Below are 14,061 nucleotides of genomic sequence, written 5' to 3'. Positions count from 1 at the left end.
TATAGGATACATGTTATAAATAATGGAATTGAATTTTTGTATCTCCATGGACACAACATATTGTAGTTTCTGGGAAATCAATTTGACTTGATGAAATTACTTAAATAATACATTAAAACATTTATTAAGACTTACCTTGATGAATTTGTTAATTTATTTGAACACCAGACGAGCTTTCGCTCCTTGAGAACGATTGAACAAAATGAAAAAATGGTTATCACAATCACTTCACTGATAAGCGTCAATCATGTGGTATCTATTAACTGAAATCTGTTCACATTCCCGCCAAATATTTTTTTTTTGGTCTATCACGAATATATCAAGTGTAGCCAATAGTCCGATAATAAATAATTTTTCAAATGTCACGAAATTTATAGTACAACCATTATGTATCTAGTAAAATACAAAATCTATTTAAGGGTAATAATTAATGGCATAGTTAATGAGATGTATTCGAAAAACGATAATTCAAACTATTTTATTATTTAAAGTAATATACATTTCTATCGTAGCAAAATAAATATAACTTATAAAATAAACTTAGTAATAATAAAGGCTGATAGATACCGCTCAATATCGTTTTTTGCATGTAAATTTCACACAATCGTTACCACTGGACCTAGTACCATGGCCGTATCCAGGATTCATTTTTTTTTTTTTTGGGTGGGGGGGGGGGGGGGGGTTTCATTATAATATAAAACTACACCATCATTTTTATGAATTTTAATTTAATATAACCATGTCATTGCTTAAGGTACCAATAATACAAGAATAAATAAACCTCATTATTCTAAATAGTAAATACATAAGTTTTTATTTTTATTTATACTGTATTTAACAACATTTTTTTTATTAAATTTACAACAAAGTACAAACCAGAATTTTTCAAAGTATCATCATTCTCCTCGACTGTTTCGCAAACCGATTTAGCACCTCTTCTGGATCAACATTTATTTCCCTGTGTATTGACATTAACGCTAATCCGTTGAGACGAGTTTCACCAGTCGAGTTCCTAAGATACGTTTTCAATCTTTTTAAAGAAGAAAATGTTCTTTCTGGTGTCGCTGTTGACATAGGTATAGTGGCTAAGACTTGTAATAGTTTCCATATGTTTGGAAACAAAAGTATGTTACAATTGTCAAGCCCTTCAATCGCTGTATTAGGGCGTGACTCTTCTTTAAGCCACTTTGATTTCCATATTGAAAATTCAGCTTTGAAAACAGTAGGTTCTGTCAATATCCGGGAATAAAACTGTACACAGTCATTCATTTCTTCACTAGTGGAATGTATACATTTACTTGGAATAATTTGTTGTAATGATTTTATTAAAAATTTGTGTTTTTGAAATCTATCAGAAAGCTGTATTCTTATATGGTCAAGAAATGGCAAAAAAATGTTAAGTTTGTAATACTCTTCAGAGTTATTAGCGGGCACAATTGTGTCTACTGTCTATAACCCTCGGTTGGCGATACGATAACGTCACATATTTATTATGATTGTATTCTATTTTTAATTTACGCGATGTTTAATACAGGACGTGGTTTGTCGCGACGAGCTGTTATATCGTATATTGTATTTAATTACAATTGTATCGCAGACCGTCGCGACAAGACCGCGTTCTATATGCCTGGGCCTTTAGAATTATCGCGGAAATTCAATAAAAATATTTTTGATGACTGATGACATTTCGGGGAGGGTTTGAACCCTGAAACCCCCCCCCCCTGAATACGGCCATGCCTAGTACCTAGATACTCAATGACGAGGTACGTTCAATACATTCTACAGACCCACAGTAAGATATCAGAGAGGTTACCTACCTATTGCTCCTGTTGTCCACATGATTTTTGTAAAAACAGACATTGGGCATTTTGAATTTAGCTTTACAAGAGTTGGAACCTACGTTAACTATTTTTAGATCATTATATGTTTGACTAAAATATTTGGCCTTCATTTCAATCAGTTAACTTGGTTAATATAATATTTTTTATGATGTACATGTTTAACAGGTTTTTTATCGGAGTTCGGGTTTTCTGGTATGTACATAATATATTATGTTATATGTGTTAAGATAACAAAAACTTATATAGTAGCTCTTTTTAATAATGATGTGTTGTCAATTAAAGATTATTACAACTTTTTTTATATAATTTGGATAAAATAAGAAAACTATTTTATAATGATTGGTATTACATTTGGTCAATAAGCATCAAATATAAGATCAAGTAACAATATATTTATGATATTTTATATGTACTTACCTACAGATAGTTCTGGATTCGTAAACCTCTGTCTTGCACGTCAATTTAGTAAGTAATTTAAAGTGATAATTATCTATAAATTATAATTTTTAAAGTTTGTAAATAATTTTTATACGGGTTATTTGTATACAACAATATTATATTATACGTTTGAAAGCATTTTTAAGAAAACTATAAAATGTATACCTTACATATTCACATATTGTTTTTCAGTCATTTTTTTTTTCTGATTATGACTCACTTCCTGCAGAATTCTCCACATAATTCTTTTAGTTTTCCTTTGATAATTAATTCAAATCTTAAAACAATCTTTGTGCATCGTTCTTCAGCACACCGATTTTTATCAAGATCTTCTTTTCGAAAACTCTCATGATTCATATCATCCGGTTTTGTGATTAATGGGTGATGAAATGGTAAAAGTTCCACGTGGCTATTTAGAACTTTGTAAAGAATTGTTTTTAACATAGGTACTTTTTTATTTTTGAACTTACACTATTATTAATTACAGGAGTGGTTGAGTGTAGCGCAGTTTCTGCAGATAGGTTTGTTTGCGGGGCTAGTGTAGTATATGAGTAAGGGGTAATTATGTGGGTAAATTAGAATTGGCTATTTCATACTAGTAATAGTACATGTAATCCTTCGTATCATCCACTGTCATTAGTCTATCCAATTACACTTATTTGTAAAAATAGTATATATCAAATATATGATAAGTTTGTATATTTTATCGATATAGCATTTATTAGTTATGGGTAACTTTAAGAAAGGGTTCGGCAAGGATGGATGTGAGCTTGGATTTTAGAGCACTAATCAATAATCATGCATGTATGAAAAAGTAGGTTTTAAAAATACCAATATGGCTCCTTTTGCTTCTAAGTCCAAGTAGTTGTAATTTGGTGTAATACAACGATGATCCATATTATTTTAGTTCATAGAATCGGGATCCAAAGTATACCCACATTCCCACCCATATACATCAAAAACCACTATTGTATAGCAAAAGAATCGTTATATTTATCGTCAATGCTACTGTATCGCTATATACACTTGTAATAATTTTAGTTGTCGAATGTAATGTATTAATAATATATAAAATCACAAGTCCACTACTATTTAAATGTAAAACTAGTTTATGACACTTAATATCTATGTACATTCCTCTATAGTTATGTATTCATAAATGATAAAATCGTAGGTGGTATAACCCGATATGGAGTTAGTTTAACTAATAACTAACCTAACCTAACCGTCATGAACTGAGATAATATGGACTGTAAACAGCACTCGTATCAGTGGCCCAGTTTACGTACGGAAAATCCGTTTAAGGGGAAATTTTGGAGGCTACAGTGCCAGTAACTTGTCTTATCCCGGCGTATAATTCCCATAGTCCTATATATATATTTAATTTTTTATCTATGACCCTATTATAAACGTTTATGAAAATCCCTATACCAAAATTATAATTATAATAATTCTGCACCAGGATCAGAGTGATTCGTCAATTTCCCCTTCCATATAAAATCCGTACGAAAACTGAATCGGCACCCCCACACCGACCAACCACGTAGTTCATGGTTACCGTAAAATGTCTATAATAAATATGATAATAATATTACATTTTATAACAAGTTTATATTTCATGAATTTGTTGTCAATCATCATTTGGATGGATGGTTATCATGAAAAATTTACTATACCAGAAGATTTAAATGAATATAAGAACATTTTGAAAAGAAATAATATTGCATTTGTAGGTGAGTATTTGCCATTATTATACTAAAGTACCAAGGTATTATAGTTTCCGATTTTAATAAACACACTTTTCTGATAAAGGAAACAAACATGGATGATGCTACTGCAACCGTTGCAATTTTCTTTTAATCAACTTTTGTTTTTGCGTCCAACGCACTGTTTATTATTTACAGGTTACTCAACGACTCTATGTACATAGATAACAAAGGCGGTGCGCGAACATTTTGATTTAAAACAGCAGATAAACGATAGGAGAAAAGCTTCTAACGCTCCAACCTCCAAGCGTGGTTAACAAAGTGGCCTCTGATGCGCGCGTTTCTGGTGGTGAATTGTTGTGATAGTTTCGCAAAATAAAGCGTTTGTACTTTGAAATGTATTAGACATAGTTACAATTATCTAACACAAATGTATTAGAATGATGTTGTATACGAGTTTTAGAACACCTGTTTTTGAAAAAAACAAAAGGTTGCTAGATATACTATCATATTGCTAGCGGCCACTTTTCATTCTTCCGACTATATAATGCAAATGCGCTAACATTAATTCTTACTATGACAAAATCGTTAATATTTCGTTTAACAAAAAATAAATTTAGTTGCGTAACGTCCTGTATATCTTGTGTCAATCGTCGTCCTACGTGATGATTATTGTGATAATACTATTATAAATACATGATGGCTGCATAGATATTAAACATATTATGTACCCATGCGACATTAATCCAAAATCGTCAAGCCAATTTAAGGGAGAGAAAAACGACGTTTGTTTCTAGTACGGCGAGAGAAAAGTATAGTGTAATTACGTTTCATAAATTAATATATACTACGAACAAGCTTCATATAAAATATTTCTCTAACTTAACTTACTCGATTAAATAAGATAAAACTAAACGATGGATGATCACGGAATTCTATGAGCCAAAAAATTAAAAATAAACAGACAATTAATTGGCAGTGATGGAGTTAAGATACATTATAGAACAATTAACGTATCAAAACCTTTTAAACAACTTCTATACGATGTTTTTTTAGGCCCGTTCTTACAATGTCCGGTTAAGTGTCGGTTAGCGCTAACCGGAGGTTATACTGATATTTAACGGACAGTTGGTTCTTACATACGTCGGTTATGCAAAAAGTCTCCGGTTACCGGATGTTTTACGGTCAGATTTTTAACCGGCCGAATTCGGCCGGTTATCCTCCGGTTATCTAAAATCTGTCGTTTTGTGTTATCAATAATACATTTTATCATCATTTTATTATTGATTTTTGTTTTAAATTCGACGTTGGAGTTTTCACGTAGTATAGTGTATACATTTTTGTTATTTTTTTTGTTACAATTAACAATTATGAATAGAGTTCTTCATAACTACTGTTTAATCAACCAAGATGAGTGTACGATGAGTGTACAATATCGTTACTCAATATGTAAAACAGTGAGATAATATCCAGTAGCCCAGTACTTCAGTATATATTATATACTGAGGTACTGGGCTACAGACATCGGAGATAAAAAAATTCAAACTATACGATGGATGTAACTTATTATGATTACTTTTTACTATGATAAAAATTAAGCTACATCATAATGTTTATACGTTATTATCATAATGAGTTACGTCCATCGTATATTTTGAATTAAGAAAAAAAACGAAATTCAATTATTTTGAAACAAATTTTTTTGGTTTGACTATTTTTGAAAACCAAAAATCTTCAATTTTTATATTTTATAAAAATTAAAAACTGTGTCTATAACAAAATACTGAGGAGATCAAGTGACCAGTAAAAAATATTTGTTTGACTAATGGGTTCTCGAGTAAACGTAATTTAAAATCAAAACATTTTGAAAAACTTTTACCAGTTGTTTTACTCAAAAACAGTGAAGTATAGGGTTACAAACCTCGGAGATTACATTGTTTATCATAATAAGTTACATCCATTGTATATTTTGAATTTTTTAAAAAAACGAAATTCAATGTTTTTGAAATAGTTTTTAGATTTAACTATTGTTGAACGAAGACGGTCTGCCAACCTATGATACTACTAGGGTAGTATATTTTATGATAATATTGTGAATAAAGGAATTTATATAATATAACCTATTTACGTGGAATCTTGTTTTAAATTTTTAATCCTTAGCTATAAAAGTTAAACATTTTATAAAGTTTCAACTGCAAAATAATTATTAAATCTTAAATTTTGTCAAAAATCGAACTTTGAATGCTTATAAAAAAAAATTGTGACCATTTGTTTTTAATATTTTGCAACTGCTATTGTAACAATATATCAGCAGCCTATATAAAATGCTAATTTAAACATTCAGTCAAAATTTCATATGTCTATGGTAATTTGTTGTAAAGTTACACCAAAAACCAAAATCGATTTAGTCGAAAATCTATTTTGAGTAAATATTTACGTTTTTCCTTAACTTTTCTTTTGTTGTTTTTTCACGGCACTTTTGACCCCCTAAACTAGATTCACTTTCCTATTAACAAAAATCTCATTGAAGAAAATTTAAGCACTTTGTTTTACTGTCCTAAAAGGTGATGAAACAAAAAAAAATTTAAATTAAAAAAAACACACATTGTAATATCAATACATTCAATATAAGATAATAGAACCTACCTGTATTTTGGAAAATTGGAGAGGAGAAAAGAATTCAATGGGGTTTTCTTGATCTTTGATGATTTTTAAGAATTATTTGATATGTATATTAATTATAATTTGTTTTTGTAGATATATAAAAATGCTTAAAACAACAGCAGAGATAATGGAGCTGAAAGTGAAGTTTTATGGATTAGCCCGTTTCCCAAAAGTAATAGGTGCAATAGATTGTACCCACATCAAATTACAATCTCCATCGAGAGAATATGGGGAAAAATACAGAAATAGAAAGGGGTATTTTTCCCTAAATTTCCCTAAATTTTTCCCTGCCAAACATCGTGGTCTGATTTTTTTGCATTCCAACACGTTAGAATATTTTGCGGCCAACTCGACCAACGTATTCTCTTCTGTTGCAGAGAAATTAGTGCAACGAGGTCTTTTCATATTATTTTTCGACATGTTTTTCAAAATTAAAAAACGAAACAGACACAAATAAAGAACATATAACAATATAGGACTATGCAATATTATATCGAATTATCTGACTGATAAATGATAACAACAATAATAAATGATAACTCGAGAACGACGCATGCGTAGAACATTAAAATTTGGTCATGCGCGGTTGTTTTGGGAATCACTTGTATTATAACTGACGGTTAGTTATACGATCGTTAATCGAAGGTTGTAAGAACGGATTGTTGTAAGCTCCGGTAACCGGTATTTAACCGACGACATTACGGTTAGGTAACCAACACTTTACGGACACTTTAACCGGACATTGTAAGAACGGGCCTAATATACAACGGTAAAATATGCAAAAGTATGCATTAAAATTTTTATGAGATCAACACAAAAATAAAGTTACAAAAAAAATTTTTATTTGTTGAAATACATCAGTGATTGGCTGTTTGTCTTAAGGGCCACGTTGTCAGTTATTCAAATTTTCCACAATTCCATAAAATTTAAAAATTAAATTTTATATTTTAGTTGCCACTTCAATTATAAGACTTTTACTCTAATCTACTACCCGATACCTATTTAGAGGGGTTGATAGGATATATTATATCGAAAAAAATTACTTTACGGGAAGAACTCTCAAGCTTTGTAGAATTGTCGGATTTTGATGATTATTTTTTTATCTAAAAGAAGAAGACATCCTACAGCTCGCATCGATCTCTGATTTTGTATTTGATTTCTAATAATTGTATTAAACAATTTGTAAAAAAATGCTTTTTTTTTGTATTTATTTAGACATATTGTAAAGTTTGAGAATAAAATATTGAAAAACAGAGTTCGGATGCGGGCTGTAGAATATTTCCCTCTAGCAATTAAAATAACAATCATAAAATTTGGTTGATTCTACACGGTGCGCGGTGGTATCGTTATTCCGCAGAATGTATTTTTGAGAAAAAAATAAAAACACCACCATTTATCTCATCATGAGGTGATTCGTGAACATTACTGACAAAATCAATAATCAGAAGTCGCAAAAAACAAATGCTGTTACATATGAATCCTAGCCCTGCTTATAACTCATAAACTACTAGTCCTAAATTCAATTTTTATGAATCAGAATACTTAGAAAAATATTATGCTTTGGAATATGAAATTAAAACTCAATGTTGTCATTCAAAAAAGTAAAAACTTAAGAGGTTATAAGGATAAAAATATTTGAAAATAGAATTTTTTAAATAAAACATTTTTTTTAACAAGTTGACACTATGTAAATAAATATTTTCGAAAAAATTAATACTTTTTGAAATATAGAATGTTTTATGATAAAATATTCACGCTGTATAAATCAATAATTATATTTGTCATGAATAGATTTTGAGGATGGATCACGTGAAATGACCGAAAAAGAAGGTATTTATCTAAGAAAATATAAATTAAAATAGTTAAATGTTTAAAAAGAAATCTATTACATCGAACAACCCATAAAATACATACATTTTGAAAGTATACCTACAATATGATGAATTATTTCACAAAATAAATAAATGCATAAAAAATAATTATAATAATAATAACAATTAAATAATAGGTACAAAGTTACATGTATTTATTATGCAATGAAAGGCGTAAATAGCCATGATAGCTTTATAATCTGTTATTTGGACGGATTTATATTTTATTTCTTTTAAATTGAATTAACGAAAAAATTATTTGACGATAATGCTGTATCCACTTTTTTGAATCTATTATATTTTATAGTCTATAATAGGTCTCATAAGAATGGAAGTTGATTTGTCAAACTGTTGAACAACCAAATTAATTTGATGTTCAAAGTTCATTATAAGGTTTTACAATATTATTAACAACAACAAGCATATAATTTTGTAAAAAAAAAAACTTTTCCTTTTTTTAAATATGCTAGGTATATTATATCCTAGAAAATTTTATTAAGTAAGACATACAGCGGACTGCTCACCATGTTAGTTGCCAATTTCACACAGTTTACTACTCAGTACAATGTGTATATGGCTATTTTTAAAAGGATACATATTGAATCACATTAAATAAAAGGAATAAAAATAAAATAGAATAAAACATCAATTGTAACTATTCTAAGTAGTTTAAATAGATATATAAATCATATAAAATAATATTTTCAAAAAGTGCATAATTTATTTAATTTATAATACAAAGAAGAAGTTGTATTGTCAATTAATTTTAATGTTTAAGTTAAATTTTGAAATGGTAATTTATTTTTGTGTATACAAAAAGAGTTTTTGTTTTTTAATATTATATTGCATAACTTCCGGAGGGAATTTATTCCCCCTTTTATTAAATATTTTATCTCCTGCAAATAATTCTTATATTTAAAAGATCCATAATTTTCCAAACCTCTATGTATTTGTACAAACGGATGTATAAGTTTTATGGTGAGAATTCTGAAAACAGATTTGAATTTTTCGTCAAGTCATAATTCCCACGATTTTGATATTATCCCCCAAATTCCTAAAAATGTCATAATAAAAAAGTGTATTTAAAGATTTTTGTATTTAAAATTTTGGAGAAACCAAAATTCACCATAGCATCAATGTTTTGTAACTTCCGGTGCATAGTGGGACATGTATAGATAGGTTAGATAATAAATGTTATAAATATAATTTAAAATTTATTTTTTATTTTAATTTCTAGTTTTATTTACTAAATTCTTCAATGATAACTTTAAAATAAAATTTGAAAGTAAGTATTATTGTTCAATTCAATTGTATTTATTATTATTTACATACATAATTTGTAGTAGAAAGTAGTTAACTATATTCACTACAATAGTTTAACAAAATTATATATTTGTGTTTACAATGCATTGCAATTAGGTACATGTAATGAGTGTAAAAAACAACATTACTGAATACCTACTATATTTATTTTTTTACTTATTTACAGACAATTTATATACCCCAATTGATTATTGTCGTGAACGCAGTGAGTATAAACAATTAAATATACAATCATAACATCGTAAATAATCCAATATAAGTACATAATAATAAATTACATGTTAACTATAATTATATAGAATGGTATGATTTGATTTGGTATATATATATATATATCCTAGATGACTTGGCAAACGTTGTTTTACCATATAAATTAGAATTAGAATTGGAATTACACGGGTGAAATTTTAGTAACATTTTCTAGACATCTTTTAATAATAAATAATATATAAATACTAAATACTACAGAATATCTTTGTATACAACGCTCACATTTTTTTTGTCATTAGACAATACAAACGTGCTTTCTTTAGAGGTTACTCTTGAAAGAGCAGCATATAATTGGCCATGACAAAAACACTCAACCCTCAAATCTAAACCTGCAACGTTGAAAGTTTGACCCTGTGATTTATAAATGGTCATTGCAAAAGATATCTTCACTGAAAATTGTAGGCGTTTAAATTGGGACGGTAAATCCGATGGTATCAGAGGAATTCAGGGAATCAATAATAATAATAAACTAATAATAATTAAATAATAATTTAGTTTATTGTTGCAGATTAAAATAATAATAGTGTATTATATATCGGTTACTATTGAGCGGGCTAATGAAAAGGTTCTATGTCCAATTTTTTCAAAAATGGTATTTTCGCATACATTTATTTAATTTTCTTCACTTTTTTTCCAGTTTTTTGGGTTTTATAAAATGTGTGGATGCCTAATACGTAATATTAACAATGCATCTTACAATAATTGTATTTATTTATTCATTAAAATTATGGTTAAATTCATAAGATAACCTGAAAAAAGATATTGGGTTTTAATGTCAAGAAACGCTCTGCTGAACAATTTGATATTGTGACATATAGAACCTTTTTATTCTCAACCCGCGAATTTGGTTAATCGGGCATGTTTGTTGATTTGTATTATTATTTTTTGTCAATATACAGTGTGATCACGATCACTGCTGAGAATCAGAATTTTTATCCCGGGCAACAGAAAAGTTAAGATAATTTTGAACACCATACACCGAATATTAAAATATTAAAATAACGAATTGAACAAAGATTGAGTCATATAGATTTTGTACGTTTAACGAGCAACGAAGTGCACGGGATCACCTAGTTAACTATAAATACAAGTTACAATGGATTTATTTTAAATAATATTATTAATACAATTTATTATTTTAATTGACTTAAGTAGGTAGGTATACTTAATATTAAATACTCAGTTTTGAGTTGCGTCACTAATTTTTCAGCAAGAAATATACACAAAAAATAATTATTTGAGTTACGAACGGTGACATACTGACATAAGTCAAAATGTTTTCAACTATATTTTGTTGTTAAAATTAAGAGGACGCCCACCCGCATGTGTTGTCTCCGTCTTACACACTTACGACATTGACAAAACGTATTTACGCAGTCTGAATGGAACTCACTATATGTTGGTTCTAAAGTAAAAATACTTATCATACAATTGAATTAAAACAATATTTCTTGGGGCAAGACGTTGCGTTTTTTTTAAAAAATTTGAATATTGAAAAGTAAGGTATTTAATTATAATTTCATTTTTATGAGTAGTATTTAGTATTTACCTCAAATCATAACATTTTATCTACACATCAAATATTTATATTTATAAATTTGCAGATTTTGGCAAACATGGAATTTCGGGTATTATAATAATACATTTATTTTAAATTACAATGATAATTCATATAAATTATATAGATTGAGTAAATTTAATATTCATATATTTATTAATTTATTCTCTTTCCTATAAATTTAAATTGAAAATCATAGTCAGATAATTTTTAATGATAATATGATGACGTGGATGCCAAGTGCTAACTAATATATTCATTAGCTTTTGAGTACATTTTCTTGATTTATATTTAATACATAATATTTAAATAATTATAGTTTATAATACACTGTTAATATAAAATTGTGAAATATTACATAAACATTTTTTTCCATTTATAATAATTATGTAATTGTTCTTAAAATTTACCATTGTATATTCGTAATAATTTATAATTCTTTAATATATGATTATTTGTACATAGGCTGGATATCGCGCTGTAAGTCCACAAATTTGATTCTTAATATTGTATTAAATTTAGTACACTTTAGTGCTGCTAATTACTTAACCATATTGCATGTAAGCATGTAAGTATGCAATCTGGGTGTAACATCATCTTAAAGGACCATAAAACACTCAACATTGACTTTTATTTAAAAAATCAGACTAAAAAATGTTGCCAATAATATTATTCTTGCTTCAATAGTTTTCGAGTTACGAAGTCTTTAAAATCACGCGTGACGTCATAAGATCCTACTCGCGGCGGCAATGTGTACATTACTAATTTTTCTAAATATGTAATTATTATCTTTTTGATATGATACGATGCTATGATATTGTTTATTTAAGACGAATAACATCTGGTTCATATGAGTAACAAAACAATGTATTTTATTACGTATTAATCATTATTATTTATGAACTTACTAGCCAACCCGTCACATCTTCGCCCGTGATTGGTTGTTTATTTTGTTTTCAGACGATGATATGTATAATTTTTTATTTAAATTTTATCAATCAATGTGATTGGCATGTGAATATACAAAACAGTTAATGAAAACGTATTGAAATATTTCTAGCGGTATGAATGGTAAATTAATTTTTATAGCACCTAATTATCCGTAAAAGAAGCGCAAATCTTAAAAAAATATGATTGTTCAACTACTTTTGGATGTTACATGCTGCAGCCTGCATTAAGTGCAACTCAGCCACCCTCGTAGGCAATCCGACTACGTCGAATCGCGGATAAAGGGCAACTCTTTCACCGATCACCTTGGTAGTCAATTTTCAATAATTCGATTTGATACTTAATCTGCCCAAAAGAACCAATGCAACCGATAGTAAATAAACACAAATAATTTCTACTGTTGACTGTAACCAATGGGAACTATTAATAAATAAAAATAAAATTTCCAACTTAAACTTCAATGTCCTTGTTTGAGCACCTCTTTAAAATGAGAATTTTGGCTAATCTATTCTTATTGCACGGTGAAAATATGAAAAGAACCTCTATTCCAAATTTCAAGTTCGTACGTTGCGTAGTTATTGAGTTACAGCGATCAGGAACTAAGTTACTATTTTGATTTTATATGTATAGATAACCAATAGCGAAAAAAAAAATATATTATTATTTAGTTTATTATTTTCCGGACAGATGGCGCCGTTGTTGTATTTTTTTACATCCAAATTTTATACTTTTCCGGTACATTTTCCTAAAATCTTATTACATAAGAACCTTCTCCTGAAAATTACGAACACAACAAAAAATAATTAGCAAAATCGGTCCAGCCGTTCACGTGTGATGCGATGACCAAGGGAAATAGGAATCCATTTTTATATATATAGATTATTATTATTATTGTTATTAGGTGCGTTACCCTGGCACCCCAAGGTCAAATTTTCGACTTGAAAACTGTTGGGTATTATGTTATTTGTTATGTAACAATTTGTAACCACAAAAAAAAATTTTGTAATCACACTGGTACCCCCGAAAAACCACTTTACAAGTTCCGGGTGCCAGGGTAACGTTACCCCGGCACCCCGTACAATAAAAAATGAAAATTTCGACTTGAAAACTGTTGGGTATTATGTTATTTATTATGTAACAATTTGTAACCACAAAAAAAATTTTTGTAATCACACCGGTACCCCCGAAAAACCACTTTACAAATTCCGGGTGCCAGGGTAACGTTACCCCGGCACCCCGTACAACAAAAAATGAAAATTTTGACTTGAAAACTGTTGGGTATTATGTTATTTATTATGTAACAATTTGTAACCACATCGGTGCTTCGGAACTACTGTCTTCTTACATTCATTATTTAGTTCGTATTTAAATTAATTGAAAATTGTATGTTTGAATTATATGCTTACCTGAGTCTCAGAAGTTGAATAGGATTTTTTTCTAAA

The 14,061-nt window shown here is 28.7% G+C and overlaps 1 protein-coding gene across 1 annotated transcript in view; it reads left to right on the top strand.

Annotated features, from left to right (window-relative positions):
* Nucleotides 1–1,931: 1,931 nt before the first annotated feature.
* LOC132943725 (uncharacterized) overlaps nucleotides 1,932–14,061 on the top strand; it is a 38,851-nt gene continuing 26,721 nt past the window's right edge. The window contains exons 1-8 of the mRNA XM_061012795.1: nucleotides 1,932–2,033; nucleotides 2,265–2,306; nucleotides 3,959–4,012; nucleotides 8,441–8,479; nucleotides 9,758–9,805; nucleotides 10,010–10,048; nucleotides 11,718–11,741; nucleotides 12,137–12,151. Of these exons, the coding sequence (XP_060868778.1) occupies nucleotides 8,464–8,479; nucleotides 9,758–9,805; nucleotides 10,010–10,048; nucleotides 11,718–11,741; nucleotides 12,137–12,151 (142 nt within the window). The 5' untranslated portion in view covers nucleotides 1,932–2,033; nucleotides 2,265–2,306; nucleotides 3,959–4,012; nucleotides 8,441–8,463. The remainder of the gene's footprint in view (nucleotides 2,034–2,264; nucleotides 2,307–3,958; nucleotides 4,013–8,440; nucleotides 8,480–9,757; nucleotides 9,806–10,009; nucleotides 10,049–11,717; nucleotides 11,742–12,136; nucleotides 12,152–14,061) is intronic.

This window comes from Metopolophium dirhodum, chromosome 1 (assembly GCF_019925205.1).
Source record: "Metopolophium dirhodum isolate CAU chromosome 1, ASM1992520v1, whole genome shotgun sequence".
In the NCBI taxonomy this organism is placed as follows: domain Eukaryota; kingdom Metazoa; phylum Arthropoda; class Insecta; order Hemiptera; family Aphididae; genus Metopolophium; species Metopolophium dirhodum.
This window is presented reverse-complemented; position numbering and strand designations above follow the sequence as displayed.